The sequence below is a fragment of the Phacochoerus africanus genome, chromosome 11, assembly GCF_016906955.1.
Source record: "Phacochoerus africanus isolate WHEZ1 chromosome 11, ROS_Pafr_v1, whole genome shotgun sequence".
In the NCBI taxonomy this organism is placed as follows: domain Eukaryota; kingdom Metazoa; phylum Chordata; class Mammalia; order Artiodactyla; family Suidae; genus Phacochoerus; species Phacochoerus africanus.
In genome coordinates, this window is record NC_062554.1 from 32,871,600 (window position 1) to 32,886,981 (window position 15,382).

A 15,382-nucleotide genomic window follows, 5' to 3' on the forward strand; every position below is an offset into this window, starting at 1 on the left:
ACTCAGAGTGAGAGCTTGGACTAAAAGGAAGAGAGGAACTTATTGTACCTTTGGGCTATCCTATCTTGAGCTATGTTATATTGTATTATTATTATACTATACTAAACTACAATTTCTCCTCCTGATGATAGGGTGAGGTGCAGCTAAATTCCCAAAATAATGTGGTGGGTTTATTTAATTATTTTTTTTGGTCTTAGTCTTTGATATCAATGTATAGCATGTCTTCTCTTGCTCCAGAAATAGTATTCCCAAATGGAGTCATTTTACCATGGAATAAAAATTTTATTTATATGTGTATATAACATTTATTGACATCCACCAAGTGCACGTTGCCTGAGGAGAGTCAAGATGAGTAAGACACAGTCATGTCATTGAAGATCCTATCCCCAGAGCGGGAGAGAGACATATAAAAACCAACCATGAAACAAGGATGGAGGCAGTGAGTGCCTAGTGAAGTGTAGCAACAGTGTTCATTAATTCTGGTCAGGAAACAGTTGTGTTATGTAGAATCCAGTGAATGAATGTGTGTTCTCCCTGAAGTTTCTAATTCTTTTCTGGGTTACTTCTCTTTCCTGTTAAAAGACAAAATAAGAATATTCTGACCATGTATAAAACATAAGAAAAAACCCCTCCTAAGACTATAAGCACACAAGAAATGTCACAGTATGTACAGCCTATCATTCACCCAGCCTAGTTTTCTGTGCCTGAGACAAAGATTCTGAAGATCAACCTCCAAAGGCTAAAAAGGCAGTACCGTGTAGCATTTAGGCCCGGGGGGGTCAGACACCTTTGTATCCATTCTTCGTCATTTTACCAGCTATGTGTTCTTGGGTAAGTTACTACTTAGCCTCTCTTCATATTAGATCACCAATCTGTCAAATGAGGCCAGTAGCAACTCTGATTGTTGGATTAAATGAGTTAATGCACATAAATCTTGGTATACTGTAAATGCTTGATGGATTTTAGCTATTATTTTATCCTGAAAAGAACATTGGGAATTTTACATCTGTAAGTTTAAACACATTCTTTTTTTTTTCCAGCTGTGCCTGGGACAAGTGGAATTTCCTGGGCCAGCGATTGAACCTGCGCCACAGCAGTGACTCAAGCTGCTGCAGTGACAATGCTGAATCCTTTACCCGCTGTGCCACAAGAGAACTCCTAATCACATTCTTTTGAAATTACATTTTCTATTCATACCACTTCTTGGATTAATGAACTCCCTATATTTAAAACCTATGTAATTAAATCTCATTTTCATTTGTCCAGAGCTACCTCTTTCCAACTTTGCCTGGAGGCACCTCATTGTCTCCTACTTAAGGATTTAATGGCCAATCCATTTTTATGATGTTAAATCTAATCAGTCTGCCTCAGAATGTTTTTTAGTTCCTTTCTAATTTTCCTAAAATTTGAAGATAGTTATACATGCCATAGAGTATTCCATGAGTTGTGTGGCTTTTTATAAGAGGAGGTACTATTTTCTATTTTCTTGGTGATAGCCTTACCAACAAATTGTCAGTGTTTCGTGAACTTTTTTTTGACAGCAGTGGCTCCTTGAATCAGGTACAGTTACATGGTATTTTCTAAAATATGTTCTTTGAAATGCTATTCTGAGAGGACTTATTGGGTGTCTTACAGAAAGGATGGGACATTTAGAAAGTGCTGAGTTAAACGAGAGTTTATTAGGCCCTCTTAAACATCCTAAGCACCTGAAATACAGTAGGTAGTAGTTTTTGAACTTGTTTTTCCATAGCATCCTTTTTTTGGGGAATTGTCTTTTTGGACTAGTATTCTGGGAACACAATTTGGGAAATGCTGATTGACAGTAATTTCTAGGCTCAACTGATAAGCTTTAAATCCTTTATCCTGCAGGGGTAATTTTCCCCTGAGGACATAACAATATTTATTCTTTGAAAATACTTTCATTGCTTTTCTGACCATTCCAAGACTCTTAGATAATCTTTTTGCAGTGCATTCTTAACATCCTGATATTTTACTGAAAGGTTTAATTATATCTTTACACTTAAAGATATCATTCTGTATGTATTGTCTTTTCCAGGTTGCTTATTGAGCAGTGAGAAAGAAACTTACTAAGTAGTGATACCCTGAGATGTGTAGTAGAAAGAGTATAAAGTCATGCAACCCTGGCTTGGAATCATTGTTCAAGCACTCAGCAGCCTCTTGACCTTAAAAGATTCTTTTAGCCTCTTTGAATCTTACTATTCTCATCTTTATCTAGAGACATGGATTTTTATCCTTATCTTTTGATTCCTTTCTCATATTACTCTTTCTGACTGACTTAATCAAGCAAACATAAATCAGCTTATCTTTTAAATTGGATTTGGAACTTGATTAAAACAAAAAAGTGGAGATATTCATAAGCGTCATGACCAGCAATTATAAAAAGTCACTGTCTATGGTTAACACATTTTGCTATGCATATATGCAGGTGGGAAAAGCTGGGTCACGTTTAATCACCTAGGGCCAAATCCTTAGGTGCGGGAAGCTAAGGCAGAAGGTGTTATGTTCCTCAGTCCTTCCCTTGGGGGAGACTCCCCGAAAGTATTTGAACTGAGCAAGAAATAAGAATGGGTGCTGGCTTGAAAAATAAAATGCAAAAAATCCTTGATGGTGTCATTTTCAAGATTTCACCACATGATACTATATTACTAAAAACTTAAAATCAAAATCCCTGTAGAATAAGATAGCCTGGTTGAATTTCAAGTATCTAAGGTCTCAAATTTCTCCCCTCAATAAATTATTTTTTTTCTGGCTACACCCAGGTCAAAAGTTCCCAGGCCAGAGATAGAACCCAAGCCATAACAGAGACAATGCTGGTTCCTTAACTTGCTGCGCTACCTGGAAACTCCATTAGGTGTTAGATATAAAAGTTCCAGTGTGTTTTTCCAAGTAAATACCTATTTCTCTACCTTCCTCATTCAAGCTTAGCCTAAGGAGACAATGTAAAATCCCTCTTATTTGAAATCATAAATATTACCGTATAATTTCTGAATTCCATTGATATCATCCTGTGAAAGTTTGAAATCCTTGGAATATACTTCTCCGTAGGTTGGATACATCACAGCATTAGGATCAGACGAATGAGCCAGACCTAAAGAATGGCCAAGTTCATGAGTTGCAGCATATAGGAAGTTAATGCCTGCAATGAAGAGAGACATACAGTAACTGTAAACATATATACATAAAATATATAATTAATATATAATAAAATAAAATGTATAAGAAAAAATAACTATACCTCTTTTTAAAATGTATTTTAAGTAAAATATAGTTTATTTACAATGTTTTGTCAATTTCTGATATACAGGTTAATAATTTTTTTTTTTTTTGGCTGCACCTGTGGTATGTGGAAGTTCTTGGGCCAGAAACTGAACCCATGCCACAGCAATGACCCAAGATGCTGCAGTGACAATGCCGAGTCCTTGCTGTGCTGCAAGAGAGCTCCCAAAGTGAGTTAATTTCGTTCTTTCTTCTATTTTCTTTTTTTGGCTGCATCTACAGCATGTGGAAGTTCCCAGGCCAGGGATCAAACCTGTGCCACAGCACTGACAATGCTGGATCTTTAACCTGCTGTGCCACAAGGGAACTCCTAACTAACTCTTTAAATCCTCAATAATTTACTTATTTGTTTCCAGGCCTTAACAAGGAAAGGGAGGTTAGAAAGAAAATCAGAATAGTAATGCTTTAATTTCATTACCACTTCTGTTTTTTTTTTTTAATGTATGTTTTTCTGCCTATTTGCTTCTTATATAACCACTCAGAGAGAAGTATTCAGTAGTGGAAAGCAAAGGCTTTAGAAGTGCAAAGATTTGGTTTTGAAACCCACCTCTGCTACTTACTAGCTGGACAACTCTGGACAAATTAATGGATATTTCTGAGTCTCGGTTCCTCATCTGTTAAATAGAGATAATGATTCCTACATTGTAAATTTGTTATAATAATCAGAGTTGCCCAATATCTGGAAAATAATGGCTATTCAATAAATGACAGCAACTTAGAATGGCAGGATAGAGAAAGCTGGCTTTGAGAAAGCTTGACTATGAGGCAGGATCTCCAGGCGATGCTGTTTTGCTTTTGATTTGTTAAAGTGTATTACATATATGCGTCTCTCCCCCTCAGACTCATAGAAAGGCTTTGCAAATAAGGGGGAACATGTGAGCCTGTGAGTTTGAGTGGCTAGAGTTATAGTTGTGGTGCATTAGATTGAAGGAAGCTACTGTTAGCCTGCCTTCCAGTTGGAAGAAGAAGAAGGAAAAAGATATCTAAGAAGTGAAATGGAAGCAGTGTCATAATTTTACTTAGGTTAGATTTTCATGGCAAGGCATGACTATAGTGGTGAATTCCTACTGCCAAACACAAGTACTAATTTAATTTTCAGGGCCAGTTAACTGTCTCCAGTTTTAAGATTATTTTTGCTAGAGCTCCTCCTCATTAGTTTTCTGTTATGTCTATAATTTTCTACTTTGTAAAATAATGAATACAATGACCTGGGTTATGGTGGGTTCTTTCTGAACAATAGTGAATAATATAAGAATTCTCCTCCAATTAAAAAATTATTTTGGAGATATCTAAGAAAGAGCTATAATTTATTGAATAATTAATATAGTCCAAGCATAGTACTAAGCAGTGCACAAGCATTATCTCATTTACTTCAAACAACAATCTTGTAAGATGGGAATTACTCATAGTCCCATTTCATAGAGAAGGGGCTCAGAGAAGTTAAATAACTCAGCAAATTGAACCCAACATTGCTTGAATCCATAGCCTGAGCATCTATCTTTTTTTATATATGTACCATCATGAGCATATTACATTAAATAATGCATTTAAAGTACATAGTACAGAGGTTGGCAGCTAGCAAGGGCTCAACAACTATTATTAATTAAAACAATGATCAAATTATAGATAGTTAAGATATAAGAAGTTCAGGATTTGAAAAAGGCTGCGTAGTGGGAAGAATATGGGATGCTGTACCTATGCTGCCACCATCAGACCAGTGTTCATCCTCATCAAAGTGAGCATCTCCTCCCAGGCCTGGTCCAGGTGCAAAGGCATGAGCCAGTGTGTTTCCCGGCCCATCAAATGGGTAGGCGTCCCCGTGAGCTGAAAGAAAAAATGGTGATTGCTTTTAGTGACTGAATTTATCTCCAGTCATTTTATCATTTAGTTTGTATGATTATTGAAGCTAGAAAGAGCACCCAAGCCACCAGCTGCATTCACGGAGTAATTCGGTTATTTGTCCCAGGAACTTTTTCTTTCGCAAAACCACTCCTCATCTTTGATAATCACCATATGTTGAAAGCTTACTGATATGAGACTTCAAATACATTTCCATCTAATTTATGGTGGCATCTGAGTATTAAATTTAATCATTTTTTTTTTGTCAGATGTTGGCAGGGTGGAGAATAAGTTTGAGTACTGGATTCAATAGGTACTTGCATTCCATTTAGTATAAGTTTTCTTAAAAACCTAGGTTATTCTTTGTGGGTATAGTAGACAGACTCTTGGAGGACTGTGCTCAGGGTGTCTTAAAATGGATTTTGATTGTGCTTTTGTGTTGCAGAGATATTTACTTTGAAATTGGTGTCAAGCCATATCCAGTTTATCCAGTTCTTGAAAAACATGGAGCACCATGATCAGTGCTTTCTGTAACGTTTTCTTTAGTCTTGTCAGTATTGTGGTTGAAGTTCAAATTTCAGCCAAACCGAGAGCATGCAGGCAGTTTAATATTAGAGCAGATGCAAAAGAGCAACAATTTTTCTCTGAATTTGCACCACGAAATACCAGCAATTAATAGCCATTCATGTGGATGGTTTATATCTTCTTAAGCCCTTTAATACAAAAGTGCTCTATTTTTTACTTTCTAACTGTATGAAGGGTGCTGGTAATAGGCCACAGGGGCTGTTTGGCCTCTTGGAGACCACGTAAAGCCTTTGGAAGTTGTAACCCCTTCCTCTTCTGGTTTAATGTTGGTGTTATTTAGATATATTTTAAACTGTCCCATAAATACACATAATATGTATATATCATGATTCATGCCACAGAACAGGCTGACAAACTTTTTCTGTAAAGGACCAGACTTATGGGCTTGATGGGCAATCACTAAATTTGACCATTGTAGCCCCAAAGTACTCATAGACAATAGGTAAATGAAGGACCATGGCTGTGTTCTAATAAATATCTATTTACAGATTTGGCTCAGGGGGCATAGTTTGCCATTGTTTGCTGTAAAAAGTGGCTCTGAATTAATGAACTAGAAAAAAGTGTAATAACATTGATATGTCTTTATGTCTCATTAATCTTTAATGGGATCTCTCTCTCCCTCATTTAAATTCTGAAAAATAGAAGCTCACTAATACAAACAATAAGCAAAATTGCAGCCTGCATGAATTTTCCTTACCTCCTCTTGCAAAGCCAATTATGATATCAGCAATTCCCCAGCTAACTCTCTTAAAGCTCAATGGGATTTCATTGCTCCACATTTTTAAGGCCTTTGTCACTAATTGATTCACTGTGACATGTGGTAGGTCTCGAGTATATGACACAATCCTGGTAGCAAACAAGAAAACAATGTTTGACTTCTTAGGAAATAGGCTTTATTGTTTTTTGCCTAAATGAGCCAAAGCAAAACTAACCTGTAGGTGACTATTTTGGAAGTCCATTTTGGGTGGCTTGGGAATAGCGAATATTCTGCAACATCTGGTACTCCACATCTGGGCTTCTGCATTATTTTTATAATGTGGGAGTTTAGCATTCCAGTTATAGGCAGGCGAAAAAATTTTTGCATCTGCTTGAGTTTGGCTTCCAAACTATTAGCATCCTTTGTTTTTGAGTTGGATGGATAAAATTTCTTGAGATAGCCCTATTGGAAAGAGAGTAATTGGTCTGTAATTCTTGTTTATTATCTTCTTTTATCTCAGAAGTCTGCACATCTTTGCCTCTGATTCCTGTGAACTCAAACAGTGGTTTGAAGACAGAATAGTTACATAGTCATCAAGTAAAACAAGTGTGCTTAATGAGAAGCAAAATTTAATATTAATGATGAAGCATTGACATTCCATTTCATGAGCAAAAGAAGAGTCCCTCCGTTTCTCTTTGATCCCATTAAATGTTTTGAGGAGAAACCCACTGTATACTTTGTAACACGTAGACTTGTTTTGTAATAGCCCATCAGGAGGATTTCCCAGTGTGTCCTCAAGGGGCACCACTGAGACCTTCCCTTGGCACCAGAGACCCTATGGGGAAGATCTGAGGTCACCTTACCCCTTCTAAGATTCTCTGCAGATCTAGTTCCAGCTGAGGTTTAAGGTTTTAAGATTTTGAGTATTATGACATTATTTAGTTTAATGTATGTATACTCCAGGTGAAGAAATCCAGACTCAGAGTAACTAAATGATTTGCCCAGGGTCATGTATTAAGTTAGTAGCAGAAATAGTCCTGAGTTTCTTGACTGCCAGTCCTATGCTTTCCATGGTTAAATTCCTAGTAAAGCCCACTTCAAGAGGCTGCAGGGTAAAGCTGGTCTCAGGTGTATTCTATGCACAATTGGGTCCCTGCATATTTCTTTCTTGTGGGGCTGCATCCATGGCATATGGAGTTTCTGGGAAAGGGGTGGAATCTGAGCTGCAGCTTCCATCTATGCCACTGCAGCGGCAATGCCAGATCCTTAATCCACTGTGGCAGGTAGGGGATCGAACGTAGACCTCAGCAGCGACCCGAGCTGGATCCTTAACCGGTACCACAGTGGGAACTCCTGAGAGTTTCTTAAAGGACCCTAGTGAATGGTTAGGAGGATGTCAGTCCAGAGCCTAGGTTTGGAAATAGAAAAAGAATGAAATAACAATAGCGGCAGCCCCCAGAGAACTTTAATTCAGCACTTTCTAGTGGCAGGGATTATACTAGGAGCTTTTACATACTTACCTCATTTAAACCTCATAATCACTCCATGAAGTAGAGTACAGCCATTTCCTATTTTATATCTTAAGAATCATGGCTCAGAGAAGTGAAATAACTTACAAGAGGTCACCCCATGAGTAACTGAAGGAGCTGATATTTAAACTTGTGTTCTGATTCCAAAACCCATTTCATCAGAAAATGGTATAGGATTATATAATGTGTGATAGCATTGTAAAAAGGGTTTAAACACTGGAGCACTCATTTGCAATCTAATTGGGAGTGTATGGTAATGGCTATTTACCCAAGAACCTCTTGGGAGTATGTACTTTATGTAAGTAATTTTAGCAATATTGTGCTCTCTCTTCCTGTTATCAATGACTGTGATTTATTCAGTACAATGGAATTCATTGTTTATCTGTGGCAATTAGGAGTTAATCCCTTATTTAAAAACAAACAGCTCATTTTATCCCATCCAGAGCTGTAGGTTTTATAAAGCCTTTGAAAGGAAGATTTCTCCTTTCCTTTGGAAGAAATTGCTCTGTATCCTTGAGATGAATTTTCCTGCCTCCCTTTAAACCCAGAGAACCTCACTCTAGTTTATTTGCAACCTGCACACTAAGTAATGGGACTCAAATCTCTTGCAAGCAAGCTCACTCCTTCTGGAGAGTCTGTTAAGTGAAACCGTATGAAATTGCTGTTTTGGAGATTAAAAACAGTCAAATATCAGTAATTTCCTATGGTTCAACCTAATACATTGCAGAGATTTTAAAAAAGTCAAAGATAGGAGTTCCCCTTGTGGCCCAGTGGTTAATGAATCTGACTAGGAACCATAAGGTTGTGGGTTCGATCCCTGGCTTTTCTCAGTGGGTTGAGGATCCGGCATTGGCATGAGCTGTGGTATAGGTCACAGACGTGGCTTGGATCCCACGTTGCTGTGGCTGTGGCATAGGCTGGCAGCTGTAGCTCTGATTCGACCCCTAGCCTGGGAACCTCCGTATGCCTTGGGTGTGGCCCTAAAAGCTTTTTGCTTTGTCTTTTATAGACAAAATAAATAAAAATAAATAAAAAAGTCAAAGATAGTGTGAAATAAAATTTGACTTTTATTATGTTTAAAAGCTTAAATTATAAATATTTAGGTGTAGACATCCCATTATTTTACCAAGTATTAATTTCTTACACTTATTAGGCTGCTTATGAAGTAGTACATTGAAAAGAACATGATTTTTGAACCAGAACGTGTTCTTAACTCCTATCTTTACCTTTAGCAAGTATGTAAGTCAACTTAATATGTTTTTGTTTTTCTTTTTCCCAGGAAAAGGCTAAGGATACAATGAAACAATTTATAGGACATACTTCATAATCTGTAATTGTCACATGCATAATAGTTACCACTTCATTTATTTACTAGAATAATCCCGTGAGGTATAAAACACAGTTATTATTATTTCCATTGGACATATGAGAAAACAAAATCAGAAATTCATGCCTAGCCCATCATTATTGACTTGTAAATGAGAGAGGTGTAATTTCTATTTTCATTTTTTTTTGTTTTTTTAGGGCTGCACCTGTGGCATATGTAAGTTCCCAGGCTGGGGGTCAAATGGGAGCTGTAGTTGCCAGCCTACACCACAGCCACAGCAATGCCAGACACAAGCCATGTCTGTGACTTACACCACAGCTCATGGCAACTCGGATCCTTAGCCTACTGAGTGAGGCCAGGGATCGAACCCGCATCCTCATGGATACTGCTGAGCCATGACAGGAACTCCTCTACTCATATTTTCTAATTTCAAGATTCTTTATCACAAGTAGTTCTCATTTTCAGAGACAATATTTTTCTCTTTATGAAAAAAATCTCAAGTTACAATAAATAATAGTACAAATAACAATGTCAATCTATTGAGTACATTTCAGGGACTCTGTTAAGTGCTTCACAACACCCCCCATTTATTGATATCATTATATTCTTCAACTTCCCAGTGAGGAAAACTGAAGCTCAAAGAAATTTAATAACATTCCTATGTTCATCTACACAGTTGAGTGGAGGAATTGGAACTTGAGTCTAGTTTGGGCAGGCTCCAAAGCTTGCTCTTAATAGTTACTTGATTAAAACATATATTGCCTTCATAATCAGAAAAATTATCAGAGTTGAAAAGCACACTTCCTAATGCTGATGGTGAGCCTTTGGAGCCCCAGGTGAGTGGGCCGGTGACATACCTGAGCCTGTTCCCACTGCTGCTCACTCATGCCTCCTGCCTCCCGGGGAAGCGGCAGGGCTAGGCTGCCAGGCAGCAGACACACAGCACACAGTACGGCCAGCTGCATAGCTGCTGTCCACAGATGGTTGTTCTTGGACTTTAGGTTGGTTTGGTGTTTTCTGCCAGAGGCTGGAGAAATTTATATAGCTTCTCAGCCTTGACTGTGGAAATAAGTGACTCATTGGAATGCTTTTTTTTTTCTTCTTAGGACTTTGAAGGTGTGTGTTATTTTTCATTAATGACAACGAGGAAGTATTATGTCCTTATTGGCAGGAAGCATGCAATGTATTTGTCTTTCAAAGGATTTTTTCCTACCTGTCTACTGTATAAATTTAACCCATGAGAAAACACATTTTATTTGCCAGAATCAAATTGCTGCGTAGATATGTCTTCTCAATTTTAAAATTGTAGGGAGCATTAGTCAGGACATGCTATATATTAATGTTTTTTAAAAATTTGAAATGCATAGAAAAGTACATAAAACATACAAATAATCAGATAATTAAATTTTTTTTTATTTTAAATGATTTTTATTTTTTCCATTATAGCTGGTTTATAGTGTTCTGTCAGTTTTCTACTGCACAGCAAGGTGACCCAGTCACACATATGTACATACATTCTTTTTCTCACATTATCCTCCATCATGCTCCGTCATAAGTGACTAGACATAGTTCCCAGTGCTATACAGCTGGATCTCATTGCTTATCCATTCCAAAGGCAATAGTTTGCATCTATTAACCCCAGATTCCCAGTCCATCCCACTCCCTTCCCCTTGGCAGCCACAAGTCTGTTCTCCATGTGTATTATTTTCTTTTCTGTGGAAAGGTTCATTTGTGCCATATGTTAGATATAAGTGATATCATATGGTATTTGTCTTTCTCTTTCTTACTTCACTTAGAGAGTGAGAGTCTCTAGTTCCATCCAAATTGCTGCAAATGGCATTATTTTGTTCTTTTTTATGGCTGAGTAGTATTTCATTGTGTATATATACACCACATCTTCTTAATCCATCCATCTGTCAATGGACATTTAAGTTGTTTCCATGTCTTGGCTATTGTGAACAGAGCTGCAATGAACAATATGGGTGCATGTGTCTATTTCAAGGAAAGTTTTGTCCGGATATATGCTCAAGAGTGGGATTGCTGGGTCATATGGTAGTTCTATATTTAGTTTTCTGAGGTACTTCCATACTATTTTCCATGGTGGTTGTACCAATTTACATTCCCACCCACAGTGTAGGTAGGTTCTCTTTTCTCCATACCCTCTATAGAATTTATTTGTGGGCTTTTTAATGCTGGCCAATCTGACTGGTGTGAGGTGATACCTCATAGTAGGTTTGATTTGCATTTCTCAAATAATCAGTGATGTTGAGCATTTTTTCATGTGCTTCTTGGCCATTTGTATATCTTTGGAGAAATGTCTATTCAGATATTCTGCCCATTTTTCCATTGGGTTGTTGCCTTTTTTGCTGTTGAGTTGTATAAGTGGTTTGTATATTTTAGAGATTAAGCCCTTGTCAGTCACATCATTTGAAACTATTTTCTCCCATTCTGTAAGTTGTCTTTTTGTTTTCTTTTGGGTTTCCTTTGCTGTGCAAAAGCTTGTCAGTTTGATTAGGTCCCATTGATTTATTTTTGCTTTTATTTCTTTTACTTTGGAAGACTGATCTGAGAAAACATTGTGAGGTTGATGTCAGAGAATGTTTTGCCTATGTTCTTTTCTAGGAGTTTGATGGTGTCTTATCTTCTGTTTAAGTCTTTAAGCCATTTTGAGTTTATTTTTGTGCATGGTGTGAGGGTGTGTTCTAGTTTCTTTGATTTACATGCAGCTGTCCAGTTTTCCCAGCACCACTTACTGAAAAGACTCTCTTTTTTCTATTTTTATATTCTTGCCTCCTTTGTTGAAGCTTAATTGACCATAGGTGTCTGGGTTTATTTCTGGGTTCTCTATTTTGTTCCATTGGTCTGTATGTCTGTTTTGGCACCAGTACCACACTGTCTTGATTACTGTGGCTTTGTAATATTACCTGAAGTCTGGGAGAGTTATGCCTCCTGCTTGGTTTTCGATCTTCAGGATTGCTGTGGCAATTCCGGGTCTTTTGTGGTTCCACATAAATTTTTTTTTTTTTGTCTTTTGTTGTTGTTGTTGTTGTTGTTGCTATTTCTTGGGCCGCTCCCGCGGCATATGGAGGTTCCCAGGCTAGGGGTCCAATCCAAGCTGTAGCCACCGGCCTACACCACAGCCACAGCAACACCAGATCTGAGCTGCGTCTGCGATCTGAGCTGCTCACGGCAACGCCGGATCGTTAACCCACTGAGCAAGGCCAGGGACCGAACCCGCAACTTCATGGTTCCTAGTCGGATTCGTTAACCACTGCGCCACGATGGGAACTCCAGGTTCCACATAAATTTTTGAATTGTTTGTTCTAGTTCTGTGAAAAATGTCATGGGTAATTTGATAGGGATTGCATTGGATCTGTAGATTGCTTTGGGTAGTATGGCCATTTTTATGATATTATTTTTTCCAACCCAGGAGCATGAATTTTCTTTCCATTTCTTTGAATATTCTTTTATTTTCTTGATTAAGGTTTTATAGTTCTCAGCATACAGGTTGTTCATCTCCTTAGTCAGGTTTATTCCCGGGTATTTAATTTTTGGGGGCACAATTTTTAAAGGTGTCGTATTTTTGAAAAAAAAAAAAAATGGAGTTCCCCTCATGGATCCTGGAAATGAATCTGACTAGCATCCAAGAGGACACAGCCTTGATCCTTGGCCTTGCTCAGTGGGTTAAGGATCCAGCATTGCCATGAGCTGTGGTGTAGGTCACAGAGGTGGCTGAGATCTGGCATTGGTGTGGCTGTGGTGTAGGCTAGTGGCTACAGCTCTGATTCCACCCCTAGCCTGGGAACCTCCACATGCTTCAGGTGGGGCCCTAAAAAGACAAAAAATATTGTATTTTTGTATTCCTTTTCTAATATTTCATTGTTAGTGTACAGAAATGCGACCAACTTCTGCATGTTAATCTTGTATTCTGCTACTTTGCTGAATTCCTTGATCAGTTTCAGTAGTTTTTGTGTTGAAACCTTAGGATTTTCTATATATAGTATCATGCCATCTGCATACAGTGACAATTTTACCTCTTCTCTTCCAATTTGGATACCTTTTATTTATTTTGTTTGTCTGATTGCTGTGGCTAGGACTTCCAATTCTATGTTGAGTAAAAGTGGCGAGAGTGGGCATCCTTGTCTTATTCCAGATTTTAGTGGGAAGGCTTTCAGCTTTTCTCCATTGAGTGTTATATTTGCTGTGGATTTGTTGTAAATGGTTTTTATTATGTTAGGGTAAGTTCCCTCTTTACCCACTTTGGTAAGAGTTTTTTTTTTTTTTTTGTCTTTTTGCCTTTTCGAGGGCCGCTCCCGTGGCATATGGAGGTTCCCAGGCTAGGGGTCTAATCAGAGCTGTAGCCGCCAGCCTACGCCACAGCCACAGCAACACCAGATCTGAGCCACGTCTGCCACCTACACCACAGCTCATGCCAATGCCAGATTCTTAACCTACTGAGCGAGGCCAGGGATTGAATTTGCAACCTCATGTTTCCTAGTCGGATTTGTTAACCACTGAGCCACTACAGGAACTCCAGGTTGAGTTTTTATCATGAGTGGATGTTGGACTTTGTCAAATGTTTTTCTGTGATTACTGAGATGATCATGTGGTTTTTTGACTTTTCTTTTGTTAATGTGTTAATGTGGTGTATGATATTGATCGATTTGTGTAATCAGCTAATTATTAAGCAAACATTTTGTAATTGTCACCAGCAAGGAATGATGGCAGGAGCGGCAGATGGAAGTGCTCTGCTGTGATTGGGTCAGTGGCCACCAGAGAGCTTGTGCTCCATTCCCTCACCTTTCAGGGACCTTCATGGAGCTCTGAGAATTCCTTCTTGAAGACTCTTTTTTTTTTTTTCTTTTTAGGGCATACTCATGGCATATGGAAGTTCCCATGCTAGGGGTCAGATTGCAGCTGCAACTGCTGGCCACTGCCACAGCCACAGCAACACAAGATCCGAGCTGCATCTGCAACCTGCATCACAGTTCATGGCAATGCTGGATCCTTAGCCTACTTAGCAAGGCCAGGGAACGAACCCACATCCTCTGGATCCTGGTCGGGTTTGTTACTGCTGAGCCATGAGGGGAACTCCTCAGGTCTCCTTTTAATCAGGTTGTTTCTTTTCGTAGTGGTTAACATTATTGAATTCCTCTTAAATTACATGAAAAATTACTGGACAAAACAAAACTCTGCAAGCATGGGCTTGCTTGTGCATCCACCATACTTAACCATGCTTCACCTTCTGTAGTCACAGGTTTCTCCAAAGCTGACCTTCAACTTGGAAATCAGTTCCTCCAGTCTTTTTCTTCCAATCACCCTGACTCTGACTGCTAACTGGTCACTGCTAACTGGCTGATTTGGTCCTCAGTAGACATAACAGTGTACCAATAAAGACCCATGACTTAGAGAGTCTAATATATCTACTTCATTTTTACGGAAGGTAAAACTGAAGCCCAGATTACAGGTTAACTTCTTTCTCCAAGAAAGCCAGTGAATAGCAGTCCTAACTCCCAGTTCAGTGCTCTTTTCGTTGCATCACACTCCCTATTCATTTGTCATTATATATAGTATATATTTCTTGGCACATGGCTTTTTGACTATAATACATCATGGGAAAGCCCCCAGATATGCTGGAGCCAAAAAATTTAATTATTCAGATATTTCCTAACTCATCTGGAGATTGAATGCTGTGAGTTAGCAAAGGTAAAATTTCCAGATCAATTAATTATATTGGCTCCTTTTACATAGATACGTTAATTGTGTGGTCACAATTCAACTACGTTTGAGGACCTTTAGTCAGTGTCTGGCATCTAACAGGTGCACGATATATGTTTATATAATAAATGAATATTTGTGAATTTGGATCAACTAATATGGAAGTTATATGAGGTTTTCTGTGATCTTTATGTTGAGTTAAAGTCAAAAGGCATTCCCTAGTTTTATGTTTTTTTAAATTTCTGGTCATTTTTCATAATCCAAAGAACCTTAGGCATTACAGATATTTTAACTGAATTTTAATAACCCCTTTGAATGGTCACTTTAGATAGAGAAAAAGAAATCCTCTTTTGTCTTGTTCATTTAAGTTGTAATTAGTGACAGATCACG

General features: G+C 38.2%; 1 protein-coding gene across 1 annotated transcript; it reads right to left on the reverse strand.

The window, feature by feature from the left end:
• Window positions 1-257: 257 nt before the first annotated feature.
• MMP7 (matrix metallopeptidase 7) lies at window positions 258-10,405 on the reverse strand. The gene is made up of 6 exons (XM_047752559.1): window positions 10,132-10,405; window positions 6,654-6,880; window positions 6,419-6,567; window positions 4,993-5,121; window positions 2,996-3,157; window positions 258-572 (listed from the first exon to the last, which is right to left on the reverse strand). The coding sequence occupies exons 1-6, from the start codon at window positions 10,237-10,239 to the stop codon at window positions 544-546; spliced, it is 804 nt and encodes a 267-aa protein (XP_047608515.1). The 5' UTR covers window positions 10,240-10,405; the 3' UTR covers window positions 258-543.
• Window positions 10,406-15,382: the final 4,977 nt, after the last annotated feature.